The sequence below is a fragment of the Lissotriton helveticus genome, chromosome 10 (genome assembly GCF_964261635.1).
Source record: "Lissotriton helveticus chromosome 10, aLisHel1.1, whole genome shotgun sequence".
Classification (NCBI taxonomy): Eukaryota; Metazoa; Chordata; class Amphibia; order Caudata; family Salamandridae; genus Lissotriton; species Lissotriton helveticus.
In genome coordinates this window covers 655889227-655915244 of record NC_136071.1, presented here as the reverse complement: position 1 = coordinate 655915244, position 26018 = coordinate 655889227, and the positions used below count along the sequence as shown (strand labels likewise).

At 50.4% G+C, this 26018-nt stretch overlaps 1 protein-coding gene across 2 annotated transcripts in view; it reads left to right on the top strand.

The window, feature by feature from the left end:
- Positions 1 to 26018, top strand: part of LOC144784432 (multidrug resistance-associated protein 1-like) — a 1651426-nt gene that overhangs the window by 1219135 nt on the left and 406273 nt on the right. For both annotated transcript variants that reach the window (XM_078663183.1, XM_078663184.1), the window contains one exon: positions 20851 to 21050. In XM_078663183.1, the coding sequence (XP_078519309.1) occupies positions 20851 to 21050 (200 nt within the window). The remainder of the gene's footprint in view (positions 1 to 20850; positions 21051 to 26018) is intronic.

The window sequence follows — 26018 nt, the reverse complement described above, 5'->3', positions numbered from 1 at the left end:
GTACCTTGACTCTTGAAATACCGGGTTATTTAGAACCCACCGGTGCCAGGGGACACACCCAAAGACTCCGGATTCTCCTGTCTCAGACTACAGAAACGCAGAGACTTCCTGGTGACGTCAAAGATCAGTTTTATTGGCTGCAACCAGTAACCGGTATCCTAGAAGTACAACACGGTGTATGTTCTCAGGAGACTGCTCAACTTTACAAAGCTGGTCATCCCTTTTTATACCAAATATTATGCTTCAGGCAAACATTCCTTATTTACAATTGACCATTCACATATTTTCACGACAAAGAAAAAGCAGAGTCATGATGACAGGCCCATATTTCAGTTTGTCCATCCCCCAATCAATTACCCGGCAAGGCCCAACACTTCATCAGATAATCGGACGGACCCCTAATAAAATTGGGCACCTCCTCATCGTAAAGCAGGCCATAAAGAAAGAACAGAGACAGGTGTGAGTAAGATTAGACATAGTTGTGTGCAATAAAGGGTTTATGGCATGCTGTGCCTGATCCCTAATCTTGATCGGCCACTAGCAAAGGAACTGGCCTAACCAGTCCGGCCTCGGGCAATGGAGTCAGCTTGCCCGGATCACACAGAAGTCAGCTGAAGGTGTACGTGTTGCAAAAGACTCGTTCGGCCTTAATCATCGGCCTATGTGAGGGCAACCACAAAATGGCTGCCGTACACAAAATGGAACCCGAGGGTTCAGAACGGAATCCCTGATTTCATGATGATCTCGCCACTCAAATATGACGAAAATACTCGCACACCTTACACTTGTCATTTTCGGCCTGATGTTGCCAAAATCGTCATGATATGACGATTTTCATGACACGGGTGTAGAAGTTCAGTACCACAGACCCTCCTTTTGCCCTTACATAGGCAATAACCTACACTCACGCTAGTCTGAGTCTAGGTCTATATTCATAAAATCATTGAGATGTTGCTGTAGCATCATCCTATTACTTAGCTCGTCTCTCGATACAGGTTTCCTTACACATGATGTAGAAAAAAGTCCACATATAGTAGGAGCACACTGTACACAAAGACAGAACAGGAAAAGAATGGCTAAGATCATCCCAATGACCATCAGAATCTTCCATCCCCAGGCGGATAACAGTTCCCAGAACCACCCCATCAACGACCAATCTCCTTTATCCACATGTATAGAGTCGGAGATCTTATGCAGTTTGGAAATGGCCTGGTACACTGTCGGAGCATTATCTGGAATGAAAACGCAGCAACTTGATTGGATCATTTTACATACCCCACCTCGGTCTGCAAGTATGACATCTAATGCAACTCTGTTCTGAAGAGTCATAAGACGATCCGACTGGAGCTCAGCAGTCAAGTTACTAAGGGCACCAGCAGTTTCAACTACGGTGGACTCAACCACTCTCGTCAATTGCCGTATGTTTCTGCTGTTCACCATAGGTCCCCAAAACGGCAGAAAACCCTTCAAGAAATTTCCCAATTCTTGTCCTGCAGTATCTTCCTTACTGAGGACACCTCTAACTACCCTTGTCTTGTGGTAATCTGCCGCAGCGGTGTAGGTGGGAGGCCACAGGAATGAAACAAAACATGTGCCCGAGAAGTCAGGGGGCAACCATGTGTATGCTCTATCATAACAGATGAAATAGGTACTCTTAGCTGCTAGGAACGATGGGGAAGTCTGGGACGCAAAAACATACGTCTCAGTGCAGGTACTCTTTCCTAACTGAGCTCTTGGATTCTTGCCATTACCTTACAGACATAGATGACCCTGATGAGGTACAATCCAAATCGGGGAGGATCTTTTTGCTTGCTGGTTTTCACTCAGACTCGCTCAATATCCAGTCACGTTCCATCCAATATACGCTAGTGTCTCATCTTTCGGGATAGCCTCATAGGAATTAGCTCCCTTTATCATGTCAACTATTCCTTTGACTAGAGCACTATTCTTTGGATTATCCCTCACGGAACGTAGGGCTTGGATTTCACGAGCATAGATGAACATCGTTCTGTATGCCCATACAGAACCATTGTAGCTGAATGGCAGGACCAGATAAGGGATACCTTTTATCAGTAGTGTGAGGCATAAGACCACACACCCAACAGTTAGTCGTGTTCACTACTAATTGGTGCTGGTTCAGAAGCTGAACAAAGGAGTTATTGACAAACTCTAATCTTCTAACGGACTCATGTTCAGGTAGAGGGCGAAAAGAATGCGAGGGAACAGTAGAAGGTGGTATGGGCTGCGTGGTTGGTGCAAACGTCACTCGAAAAGAGAATAAAACATATCCTATTAAAAATATCATTACACTAAGCAACATAAAAATGCATAATATCAGAAAACGTTTTCTAGTCATAATTGTACACACTTTGGCTCTAAAATTCGTTTCTTTGGCAGGTCTCTCCATCTCGAAAAGCTCCATCCTCTAACCTTGCTGCTCGCGGAGGTAGGGTGTTCCGTGCTAAGGAATGCGCCTGTCAGCACAGGGAACTCCCAAGGGCCAACCAGAACCGTCGACCTTGTGTCTTCGGCTTGCACTCCAAAGACTTGACGCCGCGACCCTACAGCTGAACCCGGATGGTGGTTCGAAAAACAAAAATCAAAATAGTTTTTCAGATGGGGGAGCTGCACTTTCAAAAATAGCAGAGAAAAGGAATTTTTATTTATTTGCCCATAGTTCTCGGCCTCAAATTATAACGGCTTTTTCCTGGTAATGTCTCATCTCGAAACAACAGGTCAGGCTCAGTAGTGTCCAATCGAACTGCAGATGGCACGGCTGCTTGCAGAAGATCGTCGCTTTCACGCTCAGAATTTGTCCCAATTAAACGTGCATCCCTAAAAGGCAGAAAACGAGGCACAGTCTCAGTTTCAGAATCTGCAATACCCTCCTGGACCCACCGGTCGTACGGCAGAGGCAGAGGGACCCTCTTACAGTGTACGCCGTGGATCCAGTTCTTCTTTCCTTGCACTCGCACTGCAGATCTCGTTGATAACAGGACTAAATAGGGGCCGTTCCAGCGGGGCTGATCATTCTTTGTCCGCTGAAAGTTTTTGACTAAAACCCATGAACCAGGATTGATGACGTGTCCTGGATCTTCAGATGCCTGAGGCAGGGTATCGTGAACCTGTTGGTGTAAAACACGCAATTTAGCCGTCAGATCATACAAGTAATTGGGCAGTACAAGGTGTTCAATCTCGCTGAATTTCGTCGGCCTCGGTACTCCCCATATGTTGGCCGGGCGACCGAACACAATCTCATACGGACTAAGTCCCACTCGTGAATGCACAGTCATTCTTGCCGATAGAAGTGCTAGGGGCAAAGCATCAGGCCATTTAAGACCAGAGCTCGATTGTATTTTGGCCAATTTCAGTTTTAACGTGCCATTATAGCACTCTACTAGTCCAGCTGATTGGGGGTGATTTGCAGCGTGAAATTTTTGCCGGATTCCTAGCCCTTCACATCCTCTTCATTACTTGACCTACAAATTCACTCCCATTATCACTCCAGACCATTCTCTGCAAACCAAACCTAGGGAAAAATTCTTTGACAAGGGCTTTAGCTGTGGATAAGGCAGTGTTATCTTTCAGGGGATATGCTTCTACCCATCTCGAAAAGGCACAAACAACGAGTACATATTTCAAGTTGTTGCACCTCTCCATGTGGATGAAATCTAGCTGCAAAACCTCGAACGGATACGTTGGAGGCGCAAAATGACCAGCTGGAGTTGGAGTTCCCCCTACCAGGGTTGTATTTCAGACAAATCATACAATTCTTGACCACATTCTCTGCACACTTAGGAATTCCAGCATTTTGCCATACTGGAGCCAGCAACTTACAGATCCCTTTCACACTGATATGAGCCATTCCATGCGCCATCGTAACCACTGCAAGCACATACGCATCGGGTAACAACCATCGCTGATGCTCTGACAATTCAACCCAACAACCATTTGCATCTATTTTACCCGTACTCTCTCTCCACACACTCAGCTCTTTCTCTGTAGATTCAGCTTGAATAGACTTCACACACTCTATCGTATCTTCACACATTCCAACGTCACCAATCCATCTTGCAGGGCCCGCTACATACATTCGACTCATCACATCTCTTGCTGTTTCTTTCGCCACTTCATCAGCAAACGCATTACCGCGACCAACGTCGTCAGTAACCTTCTTGTGTGCACTACATTTCACAATCGCAACTTGCAATGGCAAGGTAAGTGACTCAAGAAGCTCATTCACCAACTGACCATGTTGGATCTTGGCTCCATGCGAAGTCAGAAACCCACGCTCTTTCCACAATCGTGCAAAACTATGAGCCACACCAAACGCATACTGGCTGTCAGTATATATGGTCACTTTCATTCCTTTTGATAATACACACGCTCTCGTAAGTGCAATTAACTCGGCTGCTTGAGCTGAATTATGTGGAATACGTGCAGCTTCAACAATCGTATGCAAAGTCGTAACAGCATATGCCGCAGTCGTATCCCCATTCGGAAGCTTGAAGCATGAACCATCCACCCATAAGGTACCATCACACTTCACAAGAGGAGTGTCCTTAAGATCTACTCTCCCTTTCGTTTCTTCTTCTGTCCTAAGAAAGCAATCATGCTGTTCAGAAACATCTGTCTCTGCTACAATCGGCAACAACGTAGCTGGATTCAACGTGTTGCATCTCTTTATGTGCACATGACTCGCTAAAAGTGTCAACTCATAACCTGACAATCGAGCACTAGTTAAGTGCTGTGTCTTGGTCCTGTTTAACAAAGTGTCCACTGCATGTGGAACCATTACAATCAACATATTATTCATCACTAAACCAGCAGACTGTCGAATAGAAACAGCTGCTGCTGCCGTCGCTCTCAAGCAACTCGGCAACGCTCTAGCCATCGGATCTAAAGTTGACGAGAAATACGCACATGGACGCTGCTTGTCCCCAAAAGACTGTCAGTACTGACAACGCACAACCTTCTTTCTCATGGACATACAGTGTAAAGGGCTTACTGTAGTCGGGGGTACCCAACACAGGAGCCGAACACAATGCATCGCGTAATTCGGAAAACTTTTCTGACAATCTTCAGACCACGGAAGGGGGTTTGGCGTATCTTTACGGGTCAATGCCACCAATGGTTTGGCCAGCAAGGAAAAATTCGGTATCCATTGTCTGCAATATGACGTGATACCCAAGAAAGCGCGCACTTCTCTCTGTGTAATTGGCACACTCAATTTTGCAATCGCTTGAATTCGTTCTGGGGTCAATCTTCTTCCCTCCTTCGATAAGGGATGACCTAAGTAGGTCACTTCTTGTCGACAATACTGTAATTTAGAAAGGGACACTTTATGATGCAGATCAGACAAATGACGCAACAACGACAAGGTGGCTTCTTTACAAATCTCCTCAGTATCTGCAGCGACTAGTAAATCGTCGACGTACTGAATAAGAGCAGCACCATCAGGTAAAACAATCGTATCAAGCTGTGTCTTCAAAGCCTGACTATATATTGATGGACTCTCACAATAGCCTTGGGGAGCGCGTTTGAACTGGAAGCTTCGTCCTCCTAAACAGAAGCCGAAAATATCCCTACTCTCCTCGGCAATCGGGATGCTGAAAAAGGCATTTTTCAGGTCAATCACCGAGAACCAAGTGGCGGAAGCTGGAATCATCGTTAATAAGGCAGTTATATGGGGGCGTGGCCAGGCGCCGTCGGAAATGGCCGCCTAGAGCCCGAGCTCCGCCGGGACCTCTGCTGTCCCCTGAAATCCGGACTCATATCCTCGCTGAGGCGCAGTGTCATCGGCGCCCCAGCTCCCTCAGGCAAGGAGCCACATCCGTGTTTTTGAACGGAGCCCCGGGACCTACGGGACGCACAACGCCGAGGTCGGAGTTTCTGAGGGCTGACCGGAGTTGAGACCTGGAGCCCTCGTGCCGCCTGCCGCCCTAATCGAGGTTGGGGCTTGCGGCCTGCGGCGCGGGCTGGTCCTGTGTGGCGCGAGTTCGGATGGGCGTGGCCACGCTTGTGGCGCAATACAGAGGCCACGGTCTGGAGGAGCCCGGAGCGTTGCCGGCCCAGGGCACGTACAGCAGCAGTGAACCCGGTGCCTCTGACAAGGAGCCACGCTCCGGCACAGCCCCGGGGGGGACCACGTGAGTGAAGACTGCCACCCTCTGGGGTTGCCTGGGCGCAGATATAGGATGAGCCAGGCTGCGGCGGGCCAGAAGGGGGGTCGGACATACCTGCCTCATAGACGGCGCCCCGCGCACTCACTCGGCTCACGGCGCTACACCTTGGCGCAGGTAGGGGCCGCAGAGGGCCCTCGAGGGACAGAGGCTACAGCGATCACAGCGGGCGTGGTGCGAAGGGCAGCTCCGCAGTTGTAGATGAACAGTCATTGCCTGGTGCAACGGGACATCCGTGGACAGGCCCGGGCCACTGGGGATACTCCGACAAGGGCTCTCCACGGCGGCGGCTGCTAGCCTCAACGCAGTGCCTAACCCTGAACAACGCAGACCTACCTGCTGCAGCTGCTGCGTACCGACGGCATCTCCGTCGGCCTCGTGAACGCCCTGGTCAGACATGCGGCCCAAAGGGGGAACGGTGACCCAGACCAATAAACTGGACAAATACACGGTGCCAACGCCACAACCACAGGTCGGTGGGGCGGCGAAGGGTGGCGAGGCCCATGCGGAACCCTCCCTAACCTCCATAATGACCGCAATCCAGACCCTCGGCACCAACCTCGAGACGAAGATTGACAAAATTTCGATCGAGGTGAACCTTCTGCGCGCAGACCTGGGAAAAACCACGGACAGATCCAAGACCAACGAGGCAGACATTAAGACGCTACAGGCCTCTGAAAAGCGGCTGGAGAGCAGGGTAAACAAGCTCGTTCACCAACATCGACAGATGGCTTTGAAGCTCGAGGACCAGGAAGGGAGGACCCGGAGGAGCAACATACGCGTGGTAGGTGTGCCGGAAGAACTTGAGGGGGAGAGTATGGAGCTTTTCCTTGAAGACCTAATCCTCCACCACCTGAAGCCTAAGAGACTATCGAAGATCTGCACCATTGAGCGAGCTCACCGTGCCCCAATCCCGCAACCCAAACCGGGGGTCCCACCGAGAACAATAATTGCCAAAGTACTTAACTATCGGGATCAGGATGCAATCCTCCAGGCCGCTAGACAACAAGGTGACCTTCAATATGAAGGGGCTACGGTCCGATTCTTTCCGGACTTCACGCTTCAGGTTCAGCAGGAACGGCGCTCCTTCCAGGGGGTGAAAGCGGCGCTACGTGACCGTGGCCTTAAATACATGATGTTTTTCCCAGCTAAACTGAAAATTATCGCGGGAGGCAAATCCCTCTTCTTCACGTCACCAGCAGCAGTGCAGGAATGGCTGGATACGGCGGAGCGGGAGGTGCCGGTGAGACACAATGGCGGCGAGTGGCGGGATCCCGGGTTCTCCCTCACCAGGATCATCCGTGGAGCGCTCGGAAGGGGCTGTGCAGAGCCAGCGTTCCTGGCGCTCCAGGTCAAACAGTCCCCGTTGGGACTCAGCTCGAGACAACACAGCGCGTTGAAGATCAGCACACTCGCCGCAGAATCCTTCGAACAGTAACGTATACACGTAAACTTTATGAATCCTTGTGCCAAAGGGACTGGGCAGTACTAGTATATACCCGGGGGCTCCGAGACTTCTTTCCAGTTATTAAATGCCCTATGACCTGAGTGATTAGAATTTCTGGGACACTGAGGGTGTGGCGGCCAGGGAACGGGCCGGCCTAGTTTCCCACATTGAGTTTCCTCGGAGGGGGTCTCACTTTCCGAGCAAGGTTGGGCGACAGGGGCTCTGCTAATTGGGGTGGTGGGTAGTTCGAAACCCATGGAGCAGGGAGGGGGGTATTGTTTTTGCAGGGGACGGGAGGGTTTGGTCGAACAGGTGGGGGGAGGGAGGAGAGGGGGGCCTTGAGTAATGTGTTTAACATGACCGCCTGTTTTGAACTTAGAGGCTGGGTGGGAACCAGGGCGGGTCGGGGAGTTTGGGGTTTGTTATGGTCGTACAGAGTGTGTGTTCACGGAGTGTCTGACAGTTCCGAGGTGCTGAGACAAGAAACCTTGCAAAGTAATGGTTATGGCTGAGAGGTGGGAAAAAAGTCTGAAAATCATGAGCTGGAATGTTAATGGGTTGGGGGACAGGCTTAAACGCACCATAGTCTTGCAGTTTATTAAAAGGTACCAGCCGGATGTGGTAATGCTACAAGAAACACATCTCATGGGGAATACATGCCAGGCCCTCAATAGATGGGGCTACACTCTTGCAGCGCACTCTGGCTTCACCTCAGGTTCAAGGGGGGTGGGGATCCTGGTACGCTGCTCACTGCCCCTACATATAGACCGCACTGACTCCGACCCGCAGGGCCGCTTCGCGGCAGTCTCTGGACGATGGGAGGGATACACACTGAATCTGCTTTCAGCCTATGTCCCGCCTGGTCTCCAAACTCAAGCATACACAGACCTGGGCAAACTGCTACTTTCCCTCCCTGACGGTCAGTTGGTTTTGGGAGGGGACTTTAATTCAGTAGTGTCAGGAACCCTGGACAGGCGACCCCCTAGAGACCTGCCCCAGGGGCATAAGTGGCTGGCTGACTTCCTTGAGGCCTTCGGACTCACCGATGTTTGGCGTCTTCTTCATCCACAGATAGACAATATACCTTCTTCTCCGGGCCACATCATTCCTTCTCACGCCTCGACTACATCCTCACCTTACTGCAGCACGGCACTACAGTGCAGGAGGCGACGCTCCTAACTCGTGGCATATCGGACCACTCACCGATCTCTGCCCACATCACATTTGGAATCAGGCGAGAGGGCTGCATAGCGCCAATAAGCCCCTGGCACCTAAAAAACAAAGACACACGGAAAACACTTACCACCTCAATTACCCAATACTTTGAACACAATGTGGGATCTGTGGACTCCCCTGTCACTGTATGGGAGGCGTTTAAGACTGTGGTTAGGGGGGAAGCGCTGTCCGCCATCTCCGGAAAACGGAAAGAAAAGCGCTGTCAGGTCATAGCAGTTGAGGCAGAGCTTGCAGAACTTGAGAAGGAGGCGCTTGCAAAAGGGGCCAATACGATACGACATCAATTGCAGATCAAGTTGGCAGAATACAAGGCGCTGGTTTCTCAGGAGGCCCAGGTGGTGGCTAGACATAGGATGGGTAGGCTGTATGATCAGGGAGACAAAGCTGGGAAACTAATAGCCTGGCTCGATAAAAAGCAGCAGGCCAGAAAGGTGGTGCCGGAAATTCACACGGTATCTGGGGCGGTACTCTCAGAGCCCAGGGACATAGTGGAGGAATTTGCCAAACACTATAAGCAGGTGTATACCCGGGTGTCTGACCGTCCAGAGGAAGACTCCATAGCCCTCCTCCCGGACATACGACTGCCATGTCTCACAGACGTTGATCGTGAAGCCATTGATAGCCCTCTCACAGAGGCCGAGATACAGCGTGCGATAGTGGAACTCCGTCCAGGGAAAGCGTTGGGTCCCAACGGCCTCCCGATAGAACTATACAAGCTCAAACCTGATACCATTAGTAAATACCTCAAATCCATGTTCGAAAAGAGCAGGGAGACGGGAATACTGCCGCGTGACCAACGCATAGCTACTATAGTGGCGATCCCAAAAGAAGGGAAACCCAAAGAGTCCTGCGCCTCCTATAGGCCAATCTCCCTCCTCAACGCGGAGCCCAAAATACTGGCAAAAACACTTGCTAATAGGCTTAAGACGGTGCTGGCTACATTGGTCCACCCTGACCAGTCAGGTTTTATGCCGCACCGCAACACAGCCCTCAATATTCGACGCCTCAACGGGGTGATAGGTCAGCGACATAGATTGCGGAGGACGCGGTTGTGGTCACCCTGGACGCCACCATGGCGTTTGACACCCTAGAATGGCCCTACATGTTCGCTGTCCTACGCAAATTGGGCTTCGGACCTCACTTTATAACTTGGATCCGTCTTCTTTATACCGAACCGCTGGCACAGGTACTGGTGAACAACAGGGTGTCGGAGGTCTTCACTTTGGAGAGAGGGACTAGACAGGGCTGCCCCCTTTCTCCCCTCCTATTCGCCCTTTCCATGGAGCCGCTTGCGGCATGGATCAGACAAGACATATACCTGAAAGGCATAGCGTGGGCGGAGGGATGGGAAGACAAAATTTCCCTCTACGCAGACGATATCCTTCTGTACCTCTCGAAGCCAAGAAGGACGATACTCGCTGCGCTTGACATCTTCGCAAGCTTTGGCCGTAACTCCGGCTTCCGAGTCAACTGGAGCAAATCGTACCTTTACGTCCTACGTGGGGACCCCCCCAAACTCCCCGACACGTGCCCCATCACAGTGGCGAAGGATGGATTCCAATACCTGGGAGTATTCATCTCCACAGATAAGACCTTGTCCTACGAGCGTAATCTTCAACCACCTCTAAGCCGACTTCAAAGCGAGGCCAAGTCCTGGCAGAACCTGCCATTGTCGTTACTGGGCCGGGCAGCCTTATTTAAAATGATGGCGCTGCCGCGGTTCCTCTACGCCCTCCAAAATTACCCTGACCTGGTGCCTGATACTTAGTTTGCAGCGATTGAGACGGCTCAACGTGCCCTCCTGTGGGCGGGCGCACCGCGCATTGCACTGTCTAAACTCACACTGGGGTGGTATGACGGTGGCATAGCCCTCCCTGACATCCGTAAATACTACTGGGCAGCCCAACTCGCAGCAATAAATCAAGGGACATATGGGGATGGTAATGATCCGGCCTATGGGATGGACAGATGGCTGCTCCCTGGGGGGAACTATGAGACTACACTTTACTCTAAGGTGGGCAAACACCAACTCACTGGGCCTACACAACACTCTGTACAGATATGGCACATAGCCCAGAAGAAACTCGGATGGTCTGGGGTCCTCACCATGGCAACACCACTCTGGGACTCCGAGAAATTAGGCAACCTGGGTCGCACAAAAGGATTCCGGAACTGGGACCTGATTGGAATCTCCCAAATAAAAGACATTTGGGGTCCTACAGGAATACACACATTCGCTCACCTGCAGGCAACGTATGAGCTGGCTCCCACCGAACACTTCAGATATATGCAGGTGCGGCACTCCCTTCAGGCAAATATTCCACCTAACACGAAGCTGCCGCAAATCTCCCCTCTTGAGGACAGGATACTGGATGGCCATATGCCGGAACACGCCATATCCCTCACATACAAAAAACTTATCAATAACCCCCCTGACCTGCTCCTTCCCCTGAAAGAGAAATGGGTTGCAGATGGGTTGGAAATTGACGAGGAAGAATGGGTGTATGCTCTTGCCTCACCGGGTGAGGTGGCGATAGCAGCCCGACTGCGCCTAATTCAACTGAAAATATTGCATAGAATATATATTTCTTGTACGAGGCTGCAAATGATGGGGAGAGGGGGGGACGGGCTCTGTAGGAGGGGGTGTGGTGAAACAGATACCTTTTTCCATATTCTGTGGGGGTGCCCGAAAGTGCAAAAGTACTGGAGGAGGGTGGGGCAATGCATGCAGGAGGTGTGGGAGGTGGAGATCCGCCTAGAGGCCAAGAGATGTCTCCTAAATATATGGGAACCCACGGACCTATCGCCAAAAGGGAAACTTTGGGTAACGCTTGGGCAAATGGTGGCAAAAAGGAACATTGCAAGATTGTGGGGTGACCCTACTCCGCCGAAGCTGAGGGACTGGCAATGTGACATGGACTGGTGTATGTTGCAAGAAAAGACAGTATATGTCACGAGAGGATGTCCTCGTAAGTGGGTGGACATATGGTCCAGTTGGAACGATTACAGGGGTAACATCTGCGAGCCCCCTTATACCACCCAGCCTAGCTCATCGGATATATAATGTTTTTCCATCACTAACTGACTCTTAGCGCTTGAACACGATTAGCTGTCATCTCCACACCGGAACTGCACTGTACTTGACTGTGTTATAACTTAAAGACCATGTTAAAGGGGGGTTGGTTCTTTGTTTGTTTTATTTAGATACTTCCAAAACTGTTGACTTGATCCTGTGCTATGAAAATGAAAATTAGACTTCCATCATCCTGTCATATAATTCGAGATCTCGAACACATGCACTTACAACGCCGCCGTACCCCCGGGTTGACGGCACAGGGGCTGTGTATTTCATGCAACGATATTAACACTGCTTAATTGTATGGCCGGCCCGGCGGGTTGTAGGCGGAAATTATGTATATTGTGAAGTAACTGAATAAAGGTCTTTATAAAAAAAAAAAAAAAATAAGGCAGTTATATCAGGAACAACTGGAAACTGTGGCACAACTATTTTATTCACCTCCCTAAGATCAATCACAAACCTGTAAACAGGTGGCTGAGAAGAGTCAGTTTGTTTCAGAACAGGCAGAACGGGGCTATTGCAAACGTTACCTCTTGTTTCTTCAATTACATCTTTCTCAATCAAGTCATGAATAATTGCTAGCAACTCCCTTTCACCTTCACCAGAGATCTTGTATTGGGGAATGCGTGGCATTTTGACATTTTCTTTTAACGTTACAACATATGGCGGTATTTCCAAAAGACCTACATCATTAGGACCAGTTGCCCACAGAATATCGGGGAGGGACGACAATTCTGTCGGAAGTTTATCCTTTGACAAATACATCGAGGAGACCACCTTCTTACCCAGTGTAAGTTGTACTCCCGAAGGAGAACAATACAATGTCGCATACAATCTTTTCAACAGATCCAACCCTAACAAGTTCTCACCACAACCCGTCGTCAGAATAAGGGGTGCTTCGAATTCACAAGGTCCAACAGAAAGAGACATAGGACTAGAAATCGGGTTCCTAACCGGGGCACCAGAAAAACCTACTGAAACATTCGTCTCGCCAGACAAAGGTGCGCCAGGGAGTTTAGAGTGCATAATAGAACTCTTTGTAGCACCAGTATCCAACAGAAAAGGCTCTGACACACCTGATGTAATCACCTCAACATAAGGTCCACTCTGATCTACTGGAACTGAAACAACTCCCTCTCTTTGTCTATGGCTGTCCTAGCAATCATCACTTTCCATATTCTCACCTTCTGCATAGTAGTCATCAGCATAGTACTGAGTCGTCCTACCAGACGCGTTATTCTGCTGATCAAAATTATTCATTGAATTTTGTGGAGGAAAGGGACGTGTGTTCTGGGGAAAACCTCCACGTCCTCTACCTCTAGGAGCTTGTGAAGCACCCCGACCTCTTGCGCTAGAAACACCATTCATACGTTGTAACAAAACAGGATAGCTACTTTTAAAATGACCCTCTTCTTTGCAATATGCACACTGATTAGGGCCTACAGGAAAACGTTGCTGAGAAAACTCGAACCTTTGCGAATTTCTCTGAAACTGCTGAGGTTGCTGATAATCACGCTGTCCACCACGAGGTGGGTACGCCTGCTGCAAAAGAACCTTCGTATTCAATTCTTTAGTTTTCTTGTCTGCCCTATCCTTCTCGTCCTTATCTCTATTTTCATAGTACTGTGCAGTAGCCAATATCTGTGCTGAAGAGGAAACCGCCCACAAACTATCGGAATCCTTCAACTTGGTACATAACTCGGGAAGCAAATTATGTACAAACTTATCAACGAACAACCGTTGACCACCTTCAGTACCCATGTCTTGACCACTGTGGTCGATAAACGTTTCTTCAAACCTAGTGAAGAAATCGGACACCGTTTCATCTTTCTTCTGCTTATACAGTTTATCCCAATTTACACGCATCGCAGGCATTAAAGTCTTCATGTAAGTAACGATCCTACCAGGGAGTTCTGCAACTAAAGGCTCAGGTTTAGCACCACCAACCTGTCGGTCATCTGCAGCAGCAATATTAACCCAGGTATCACCTAACTCCTGTGCATGATCCGTGTGACGAATCAATCCCCATAAAGGCTGTGGAACCACATTTCCAAACAACATGTCTATATCAGCTAGATTCATAACACATGAGTCTGCGGTCTGTGATAATTCCTTATAATACCCTGCAGGATTTTTACAGGGTCAGGTAAGGTCTGTTTAAAAGCCAAAACTTCAGCTCGTTTCCATGGAACATGTACCCAAACACGCTGAAAGTGAGGCTGAACAGGTGTATTAGCTGCTAGATCCCCTTCTTTCCAAACTGGGGGAACTTCTCTCATCGGATATTGTCGCGCTTTTCTCCTAGCAGAGGGATCAGGTTCAAACAACGACCGAGAGATAGCCTCACTCCTAAATGACGACAATGTTGCAACTGCTCTCTCAACATCGGAACCCACAATCGTGCCCTTCGCAAACTCGAACCGTATACGGCACAACTCAGGCGGATTGGATTCCAAATCATTATCCTCCAATTCTTCACAAAGAAAAACACACATTTTGTCAAAAACATATCTCTGCTTCGGTGCTTCCCATTGACGGAAGACATCCATAACAGACTCTAACTCATATCATGTAGGGTCAGTAACCCATTTATGCGCTAAATGATCCAACACTCCCTTTTCTCTAGAATCCGGCAGTTGGCTACGTAACTGTTTACGCTTTGAAACAGGGGTCGTAGTTAATGACCCAAAGAAAGGAGACAAGAGACTAGTAACAGTATCAGTCATTCTCTGCCGAACAGAAGGAGAAGTCGACAAAAGAACAGGAGGAAAGACAGGATGAGACAAGGCAGACGCAGAGGCAGTATCAGGAGGAATATCGGAAGAAGTAGTTGATACAGTAGGCAAAGTCGTAGGAAGTATAAGCGGAGTAGGTAGCAAAGTCAGCGGCCCTTGAGGAGGCTGCGCCATAGCAGTAGGAGCCAACTGAAGCTGGCGATTGTGGAAGAACCTGAGGCAAAACAACCGGAGGTTGTACAACTAAAGGTTGTGGGGGTGCTGTGGCACTCTGTGCATAAGGGGGTGGCGAACTCAACAAATGTGACATTAAAGGATCTTTCTCGAGTTCCTTTGCTGCATCTTGCTGAAGAAGCGGCAAAACTGGATAGCACTTATCAATCGCCATTTTACGTTGCCTGTGCATAGTCTCGTGAATACACGAGTCCTTCGGCTTTGGTACTTGCAAGTTCCAAATCAAAGATCCCAAGGGGATACCCAAAAACTAAGAACCAAAACTAAGGACTGGGAGACGCTCCACTCATACTTAACTGAGGTATCGATGACGTCACCAGAAGACCCGTCTATCGTCTCGCTCTACAAATCATCAAAGGGTCCAAGACAGGGCGATAGTCAGGGCAGCAGTCCTTCGTAGCCGTTGGAAAGCGGGGAACCTCGCAGCAAAGACTTTCGGACCACGACGACATACAGGGGTCGATGAAGTGGTTGGCCTTCCTCCAGAATTTTCACACGAAACTCCTCACGAACCTCTGGCTTGGACCTGTACCGCTGAAAATCGTGCCCCACGTTGGGCGCCAACTGAAGTACCGGGTTATTTAGAACCCAGCGGTGCCAGGGAGCACACCCAAAGACTCCGGATTCTCCTGTCTCAGACTACAGAAACGCAGAGACTTCCTGGTGACGTCAAAGATCAGTTTTATTGGCTGCAACCAGTAACAGGTATCCTAGAAGTACAACACGGTGTATGTTCTCAGGAGACTGCTCAACTTTACAAAGCTGGTCATCCCTTTTTATACCAAATATTATGCTTCAGGCAAACATTCCTTACTTACAATTGATCATTCACATATTTTCACGACAAAGAAAAAGCAGAGTCATGATGACAGGCCCATATTTCAGTTTATCCAGCCCCCAATCAATTACCCTGCAAGGCCCAACACTTTTCATCAGATAATCGGACGGACCCCTAATAAAATTGGGCACCTCCTCATCGTAAAGCAGGCCATAAAGAAAGAACAGAGACAGGTGTGAGTAAGATTAGACATAGTTGTGTGCAATAAAGGGTTTATGGCATGCTGTGCCTGATCCCTAATCTTGATCGGCCACTAGCAAAGGAACTGGCCTAACAAGTCCGGCCTCGGGCAATGGAGTCAGCTTGCCCGGATCACACAGAAGTCAGCTGAAGGTGTACGTGTTGCAAAAGACTCGTTCGGCCTTAATCATCGGCCTATGTGAGGGCAACCACAAAATGGCTGCCGTACACAAAATGGAACCCGAGGGTTCAGAACGGAATCCCTGATTTCATGATGATCTCGCCACTCAAATATGACGAAAATAATCGCACACCTTACACTTGTCATTTTCGGCCTGATGTTACCAAAATCGTCATGATACGACGATTTTCATGACACGGGTGTAGAATTTCAGTACCACACTCTGACACCAGAGTCGTCGCAACGTCGGGACAAAGCCCGGAGGTGCATCCAACAACGTTTAGCCCTTCCATAGTGCTGTTGCACAGCCTTCTGAGGCTCCCTTCAGCATCGCTGGAGGTGGCTGAGGCTTGGTGCTCGACACCGCTTAGGCGTACTCTCTTCCCCTCGGGGAATGATGAGTCTATGCCAGTATGACTTCGAGCAGTCGAGGCCTTTTCGGAGGTCGCCGGCTCAACTCTAGCGGTTGGGACCTTTTCGGAGGTCACTGACGCCAGCTTGACTTGAGGCCTTTGGAGGTCGCTGGCTCAACGCCTTTTCGGAGGTCGCCCACTCGAAGGGTTGAGGCCTCTTTAAAGGTCGCCAGTGCCGGCTCGACTCGAGGAGTCGAGGCCTCTTCGGAGGTTGCCATCTCCACACGAGGGGCCGAGAACTTTTCAGAGGTCGCTGGCTCGTCTTGGGTGGTTGACGTCTTTTCGGAGGTCGCTGAAGCTTGCTCCACTCCGCCAGTTGAGGCCTTTTCAAAGGTCTCTGACGCCGGCTCTGCGTTGCCTCGACGCCGATATAGTCTCCAGCTTTAGTGGTGGAGGCTGTGGTCCAGGTGGGTTCACCACCCCCTGAGTCATTTCACTGCCCTCCAGAGCAGGTGCCAGTGGAGCATTGGCCTACTCATCCTGCTGCTGAGCCTCCATTAAGTGGCCGGTTTAGCTTGCGTCCATCACCTACTGATGACTTGCTTTCACCGCCTCGCTGGCCACAGAGGCTGGTGGTCGTTCGTCAAGGCTGTTTGCAGACATTTTTAGGATAGAGCCGCCCTCAGTCTCCAGTCCTTCTGAGCCTTTGCTGGATATTCTCCACCAGGACGCGGGGAACATGGAACAATATTTCCCTTTTACAAAGTCATTGTTTGACATACTTCTCGGAACGTGGGCACTGCCCTCCTTGGGGGACCATGTGGATCGTGCTGCGGCACGTCTGCCGGCTCCCATTGACTCCGCCTGTTTGACCCTCCATCTGGAGGAAGCTCTCTGTTCCGTTGCTACCTCCCACTCGAGAGTCTCGAAGGTTGGAGTCATATGGCCGCGGTGTATTTGTATCTGCCAGCTTGGGACTCCGGTCCCTCAATACGTTGTGTGAATTTGCTCAGGCTACATTTGCCCTTTGGGACGCTTTTGACTGGCTCCTCCCCTCCTTACCGGGGATCTCTCGTGCTGGCCCGCCTAATCAGTAATGGCCATGATATGGCAAACTTTTCAATTCGGTCTGCCATGGACACCACGGACACTGTCGTACTATGGCCAGGTCGGTAGCCATACGCCGCCACACATGGTTGCGTGATGACGTTTCCCAGAGCATGTTCAGGAGCGGCTTAAAAAGATATACCATTTAATGGGGTCACTCTTTTTGATTCCCATCCTGATTCGGGTGTCAGGCGCCTCCTGTATATGTATCTGTTTTCTGTTACTAGTCATGGGCTGCAGATGTTCTGGGTTGTGTGGCTGCTCAGCCGTGTTGTTTATTTGTTCTGGTACAGCTGGTTAAGCTGTGTTTACCTTTCTGCCTACGAGCTTGTCTCAAGAGGGACCCTTCTTTTGTAGGGTTGTGCCTTACCCTATGTGGGGTATTTGTTGGCAATCCTATTGCTACTCTTCTTTGCCCAGGAACTTTGGCGCAAGCTGGCTCTTCCTACTTTTGTAGGATGTCTCCTCTGGTGAGTTCCATAGGATTGGTTTCTCTCCAAGGGTTACCATTGGCTGTCTGCAGTTGGTCCATAAATACATCCCCACCTCTGTAGGGGGTTTTGTCACCCTGGCGTGTTCCTACAATCGCGCTGTGCACGTATTGCCTGTCTATTGGTGGACATGCGCCCCTGGGGGGTTGACGGTCTTACCTGGAACGGTCTCTGTTTCCTTGCTTTTTGCTGGACACAGGGTCCAGTTTGTCCCTTCCTGTCCAGTGCTTATTCCTAGTTCTCAAGGAGTGGATCTGGTCTATGCCTTTCTGCCTCTGGAACTGTGCTGCACCCCTGATGTTTTTCTGGGTGTGAGTTCTTACTCCCATTATGGCACATGTGCTTCTTTAGGTGGCATTACTGTGTGTGTATTCTTCTTGGCGTTCTCATTTTTGGTAGAGCGTGTCTGTCTTGGGCGGTGTAGGCTTTGGCTTCTGTCTGTGCCTTCTATCTATCCCTTTTGGGCAGTCTTGTGGTCTGTTTCTGCTGTCTCACGGGAGACCAGGATTCTTCCCCCTCGGGGACCTGTTATTTTTTTCTGCATTCTTCACCGTTATGCAGCACACCAGTGCTGTGGTGCTGCTTGCATTACTCCCCTATTTAGGATTTAGTCACTCAACGTACGTGTGTCGACATTCCTATCTCTTGTGTATATAGCGTGGATTCTACACGCCGCTGGGGTGCTCGCATACTAAGTTTTTTTTACCTTCATGTCAGACATTCTTGCTTACTCTTTACTTCAGGATATTGTCCTCTGTGTGTTAATAGCCTTGAAGGTTATCCACTCACAGTGATGCCTTTTAATCCGTTTGCTGCATGCCTACCTCCCGAGCTTTTGCTCAGATGATGGCTTCTCTGCCTCTGTTGGCACTAGGTTCTGGGCTCGGCCCTGCCACTGTTGTCATATGTCCTAGGCAGTACACATTCAGGTGTTTTTTCTTCCACCCATGGGCCTCATGCTGCTGCTCCGGTTATTGGGCGGACAGTCTCCCGACGTCCCGTTTCCTGTGGCTTCCACTCTGGTTTGTGTTCAGGCGGTATGCTCTACCTTTGTCATGTTGTTTTGATCCTTGGTACTTTGTGCATCTTGGGTTATAGAGACCGATGCCTGGATCCCTCTTTGAAAGTCTTGCTGCATTGTTTCTTACGTTGGCATGGAACTCTTAGTTCTGTTTTCCTTTCGTCTGTCTGGGAGAGAGAGAGGTCTCACACCATCCCTTGTCGGATTTGGTGTCTTTACTATCTCTTGTTCATGCTCCTTAAGGTAGGTCATGGGTCTGATGCCTGTTGTCCTGGCATTGCAGTTTCCACCGTTTTTTCGTCAGCCTCTTGACTAATATGTTCTCCTGGAACTTGGTGGTTGTTTCGCAGACCCTCCTCCTATGAGATATGGCTTTGGTATCTATTCTAAATTAAGGAATCTGTGGCTAGATGTCTCTATCAGATGGAAGAGTTGGTTACCTTTGGTTCTGGTAGAGACAGTCTAGCCACAGATTCCTTAACCGCCCGCCCATCCTCCCCACTCTGCGAAGACCTTTTCAGATGGTGTCTTTCCACCTAGCCTCCCTCTTTCTGGTGGCCTTGGTCTTCCAGGGGTGTGCTCTCACATCTCACTCTGGGGTAGGGTGTGTTCTCCGTGGGACCATTCGGACTCCTCTCTGTCCTAGTGTTTGGTTGGTGGCGTGCTCTCGCACCTTCTATTGGCAGCTTTTGAGCCCTTTGGCTCTCCACTCCGTCCACGTTTTAAGTTGGTTCAAGTCTATACTTTTTGCTACCTTCTCATGTTTTGCCTCCTGTGCTACTCACGCGTGGAGTTATTCTGTTTTTAATTCCCTCCCACCGCCCACACCTATGCCTACTCCTTTCTCTGGCAGTCTGTTGGGCTGGTTTCGTTTGATGCTACAGTTCTTCAATCTCTGGAGTGTGTATGTGTGGTGATCTTTGTAGTGGTCGTTCACTTTGAGTCCCTTGTCTTGCAACATGTTGCTTCAATATTGTGGTTCTTTTAATTTCCCTTCTGTGGTGAGAAGCTGTGCCTCACTTGTCGTAACTTTTGTGCCGCTGTCGTTGCCCCCTCGAGGTGGGCATGGCTTGGCAATCTGTTGGGCTCTTGTTCACAGCAAGTACTCTGTGAGCTCCCTTCAGCCCCTCCAGGGACAGCGTGCTTTTTCAGTGATTTTATTATTTTTTAACACGTACTGTTCCTGTGCTGTCGCAGTTTTTTGCACGGCTCCGCGTTGACGCAGGAACAATTTCCTGTAGAAAACTGACGCCAGGACACCGGGGGGGTGTGGGGGGGTGTAGCTTATATGGCTCCATTGACGTCACTTTCGTGGACGACATCAGGACTGGGCCAGGCGACGCCGCCTCCCGGCGTGCAGAGGTATTGCTGGGGAAAAAGGTTTTCCGGATCCAGTCTGACGCCTGGGGAGATATTCTAAGTTAAGGAATCTGCGGCTAGACTGTGTCTCTACCAGATAAATCGTTACCGAAGGTAAGTAACTCTTCCGTTACGTCTTTAAATTAACAGATAAAGTCCTGGCTATGTGTTTCTTGGTACTTAGCAATGCGGCTTCATTTGATTTGTGTTCATTTTTTTTGTTTTTCCTTGTATTACAAACATTGTAAATATGTAATTTAACCAATGAGTGCTATACTAATTTGAGATCTGTACATAGATGTAAAAAAATATATATGGACACTTTAGAAAATCAGTTCTCAGTAGGAAATGTTGCTCAATTTAACATCTCATACAATTGAAATGTTAAACCTTTTATAACTTTTCAGAGATTTTATGTGGCTACGTCCCGCCAGTTGAAACGCCTCGAGTCTGTAAGCCGCTCACCAGTTTATTCTCACTTCAGTGAAACCCTACTTGGTATTAGTGTCATCAGAGCCTTTGAAGAGCAAAAGAGATTTAAGCAATTAAGTGATTTAAAGGTTGATGAAAATCAGAAAGCGTATTACCCTAGTATTGTTGCAAACAGGTAAGGCTTATTAAAAGCAGCTCATATATTATATTTATAATGCAGTTGGTGGCAAGAAAAAACAAAGGGCCAAAAGAGTAAAAACTGCACGTTGATGTCCGATGTAATTCAGTGAAAAAAGCTAATATAAGTATGCTAATCCTTTAAACCCGATGTACTACAGCCTGTGTGGAAAGTTGATCCAGTGTAGTTTTTTTTGCATGCCATTGAAAAAATTGTAGCTTCTGTATATTGTTTTAAATGGAAAGAGTCCGCAATGCCATAAATAGTCCTTAGCAACCCACAATTGCGTTCACTGTAAAATCTTGTTTGATCAGGTACACGTTCTGAATGTCTTCTTTGATGAAGCCACTGGCTCTGGTGGAATACAAGTATGCTTTTTAGCTCTCATACTGTAATTTTATTACTATAATGGTTGGACCCACTTCAATACCGAAATCAAATGTTTTAATTAAAAAATAGGCTTAGTATCCAGACTATGGATACTTGTTTTCTAACCCTGTTCAGAATTGGAATGCAGAAAGCTGTTACCTAAAGGGATCTCTGCAGATTATTTTGAATATATTTAATCAGTTCAATGCAAGTTTACGTCTATTTTATCCTTCACAATGCTTTCAGGTATGGGTCGACAGGGTAGGATCCAGCTAGACCTTTTGTTTACAGTATGTATAGAGTTAGCTTTGGGATAGCCCTTTCACCCGCTGGCTTATTTGGTTCAATGATCATTAGCTTGAGACATTGACAGTTTCATTCTAGATCAGCATCGAAGAGTATTTCTCTCTTTCTCTGTCATGATGCTGGTTATTTGGTGTATCATTCTACCCACTAAGATGTGCTTTCTGATTCCTCCCCTGTTGTCTGTTCCTAGCTGGCAGACTAAATCTTGAAATTTTACATAGCTCTCCTACTCCGTTTGGCGGTGCCGGCTCCATCTTGGACCTGGAAGCAATCCAGGAATGATTTCACTGGAGCCATATAGCACCCACCCGCCGGCACCCGTTCATTTGATCTGATAGACTACTAGTCGCAGATTCCTTAACGTAGAATTATCCCCAGGCGTGAGACTGGATCCGGAAAACTTTTTGCCACAGCATCCCTGCTCACCAGGGGGACGGCACCACATGGCTCCGCCCTGACGTCTGCGTACATGATGTCAGCGAGGATACATGAGTCCCACCCCGGCGCGCCTACGTCAGTTTTCTCCTTTCCCGCATGCAACGCGGATCCGGTTTGTGTTCCTGGCCTGTTTTCAGGCCTTACCTTTTCGTTTCTGATACTTATTTCTGGGAACAGTGTGCGATTGCCTTCAGGCTTTAAGACGTCTTTAAGTTGTTTCCAGATGTCGGCGACGTACCCTCACCCCATCTGCATGTGGTGTTTGGGGGAGCACCACGATTCCACAGATTGCGAGGCATGTCAGCAGATGAAACCGAAGTCCTGGCGGGAGCGCTGGGTGAAACTCCTTTCGGCGCGCATGTCTAGGTCGACATTGTCACCGCATCAGTCCCCCGTGGATGGGTTCAAGAACCGCCGTCTACGGCATCGTCCTTCTCCCAGGCCGCAAGAGCGTCGCTCACCTGTTGGTAAGTGTCGCAGTCTGTCCCCGAGGGCTAGTTCCCGGCCCACTGGGGGCGTGGGCTCTCCGCGGGTGGTGCGGCCCCACGCGTCTTCACCCTATCCGCCATTCCCTGGCGCGGGGGCAACTAGAACCCAGATGGAGGCCTATGCAGCGGCCTTGCAGGCCTCGTTGGCTTCTGGTTCTCATCCGTCCCCTCCTGGCTTTTCTGCGGATCACTTGCCGCATGTGGGGACTTCTGCGGCGTTGCCGGTGGCTTCGGCACCAGCTGGTTCGGATCCAGGTTTGGAGGATGTGGTGCCGTTGGGCTGTGGCCCTGCGGGGCCCCCTCCTTCGGACCACGGCGCCTCTGCTTTGCCGCAAACCCCCGCAGGGGTCCCTGTGGTGTAGCCGGAGGTTGCCGGGGCTCAGGCGTGTCCCCGAGCCCCCATTGGTCCTTGGGGCAGGCGGCAGCCTTGGCCGAGGTGACGCCACTCAGGAGCCGGCGGCTGCTGGCCCTGGCGGCGCTGCAGGGGCTGGCTGGGGATCAGGGCGTGTCCCCGGGGGCCCCCTCGTCCCTCCATGCAGGCGGCTGCCTCGTCGGAGGTCAAGTGGACGCCTTTTCGGTGCCGTTCTTTAGCTGCCCTGGCTCAGACCCAGCTTCGGTCTCCTGCGCTGCGCATTGTGGCGGAGGTCATTCCGGCGTCTCCTTCGGCGCCGGTCGATGTTGACCTGACTCCGGTTGCTGACTCTACGGCGCCAGGCCGGCATCGGGTTTTTGACTGGTCTTTGGACGCCTCCTCTTCTCCAGAGGTTCGGCACTTGCTCGTTTCGCCCTCTCCAGAAACGGGCTGCCGCGTCTTGGCTTTTTCCCCAACGTCGTCTAAAGACAGCTCTTCGCTGTCACCGCGGCTGCAGTCTTTGCCGGAGATGTCACATGTTTCACACTCCTCAGCCCCCCTTCCTCCATTCCGGACTTGGCTTTTCCTTCCTCGGGTCGGTCTGGGGGACGGCCGCCTCAGCTTGCAGCCTTCGCCCACAGAGGAGTTGCTTTCTCCACCGCGGGGCCCTACGGAGGTGGGTGCTGCCTTCGCTCGCGCTGTTTTCGCGCTGTGAGGATTTTGCACATGGGTGATCCGGCTGCCAATTTCCCACCGGATCACCTTTTGGAGGTCCTCCATCAGGGCTCTGGTGGTAGGGAGCTGCTGCTTTCCTTAGAGGCTTCACTCCATTCTTCTCTTTTGGGGGCTTGGGGCCGTCCCGCCATGGGGGACCCGGTGCCCCAACACTTTCTGCACCACCACCATCCTGCACGAGTGATCCTGTGTCTTTCCCTCCACCCCTCTACCGGGGGCCCTCTTTTGTAGTTTGCTATTTCCTCCCTGCCGTTGGTGTTGTCTCCCCTGTTGCGAGAGGCCCGCTGGCTGGATTCCTGGGGGCGCAATATCTTTGCCTCCACCAGTGCGGCTTTACGAGCCCTGAACACTTTGTGTTTTGGCCAGAGCCACTTCTTGCTTGTCCGATTCGGCAGAGTCCCTTCTGTCAGCTGTTTCTCAGGAGGGTGCCTGTGTTGATCTGAGGCACCACGTATTGGATGGCCGGGAGCTGGCGACATTTATTCGTCACTCCGCACTGGACATTTCAGAGGTGCTTGGTCGTGCCATGGCTTTGGCGGTTGCCCTCTGTCGACATGCCTGGCTTCGGGATAGTGTGTTCCCGGAGAACGTTCGGTAACGACTGGTGGACCTTCCTTTTGATGGCGCTTTTTTGTTTCACGCCTCTGCGGACTCGGCCATTCAGAGGTTCCTGGCGGGGCTTTGGCCTCCTCCTCCTCCTCCTCCTCCCCTCCCCCCTCCCCCCTCAGTGACCTGTGAGTTGGTTTGGATTTGGGAGATGTTCTCAGTTGTGATTAATGCGCCTTTGAGCCCTTTTTTGTTAGGACTATGGTGCTGTTGGCTGCTGGTCCGGCCCTTTTTCGAATTGTGATGTTTGGTTTTTGGTAAACTGTGTTGGCCTGAGATTAGGTCTTCTGTGTGATGTTGTTGGCTGATTGGTCAAACAGTCTGCGGGCCCTTCGCAGGTCTTTTCCATTTGCCCCCTGCTGCGGAAAGTCTTTCCTAAGAGGTTTCCCTTGTTTTGAGATGTACTTTGCCCTATGTGGGGTTCTGCTAGCTATTGTATAGCTCTGATATGTGCCGGGGAGGTGTGGTAGCCTTCAGGCCTCTGCACTCCGTGGCATCACGCTAGGTCGCAGGTGCGATGCTCTTGGTGATGGCTTGTAATGGCTCGCGTTGCGCCCTGGTCTGTCCTTCTCCGGGGTCGCTGTGTCACTGGCCTGGTCTGCTGTCTGCAGCCTTGCGTCGTAGCTCTGCCTGGTTCCACTTCTTTAGTGGGCCGTGTGTGCGGGCCCCTCCCTTGGGGCGTGTCGGGGCCCCTCTTCGCCTGCCTAGCCTTTGTCTTAGGCTGGCATCTGGCTGGTCCTGGTTGCACCGTTCCGTGGTGTTGTCTGCTGCTGGCTGTGTTGAGGATGCCGACCTGCTGTTCTTCAGCACCATTGTGCCTTTCCTTGCGCCTCAGCGGGGTAGCCGTCCTTGCCTTGTCCACTGCTTGAGGCTGGGGTGTGTTTGGCTTTCTACCAGTGAGCCCCTGCTTTTGGTTCTAGCTCTCCTTCCTTGGGTTTGAGGTGGTCTTTGGGTTCCTTGTGCCTCGTCAGGCGCGGTCAGTCCCTGAAGGGTGTTGGCCAGTTCTTCCTTCGTGGGCCTGGGCTATCCTTTCTTCTTCGCCTGCCTTCTGCTGAGGCACCGTTCTGTCTGGCCTGTTGTCTTCTGGCTGTGATAGACTCAGCTATCCTCTTCTCTGGGTGTGTTTTCCAGTGGAGGAGGCTTGCCTTTGTTCTACCCCTTCTCCTTGGAGTATCTGGGTTGCTCGTCTTCCTCCGTGCTCCTCTGCATTGCTTGAGCCTTTGGAGGCATCTGGTGGGGATCCTTGGTCCCCTTCCTGGGCGTGGGGTGCCCTGGCCTTCTTTTGCCTTGCCCTCGTTCCTCCTGCTGGGTGAGGGTTTGCTCCCTCTTATATTGTATTCCCGTTTCCAACCCATTTTGCCTGGGGGACGGGGTTCTTCTTCCTGTCCGTTTCACTCATCCCCTGTTGGGGCGCTGTGGTCAGTCCAGGCTGGTGAGGTCCTCTCACAGACCCTCCGTCCCCTTGGGTATGGCTAGGGTATCTATTCAACATTAAGGAATCTGCGGCTAGTAGTCTCTATCAGATGTACGAGTTACTTCCCTCCGGTAACGATGTATCTGGTAGAGACGATTCTAGCCCCAGATTCCTTCACGGCCAGCCCTTCCTCCCTGCTCTGCGAGGATCTTCGGCTGGTCTTCTACACTAGTTTAGGGGCGCCTGGCTGTGTCTCT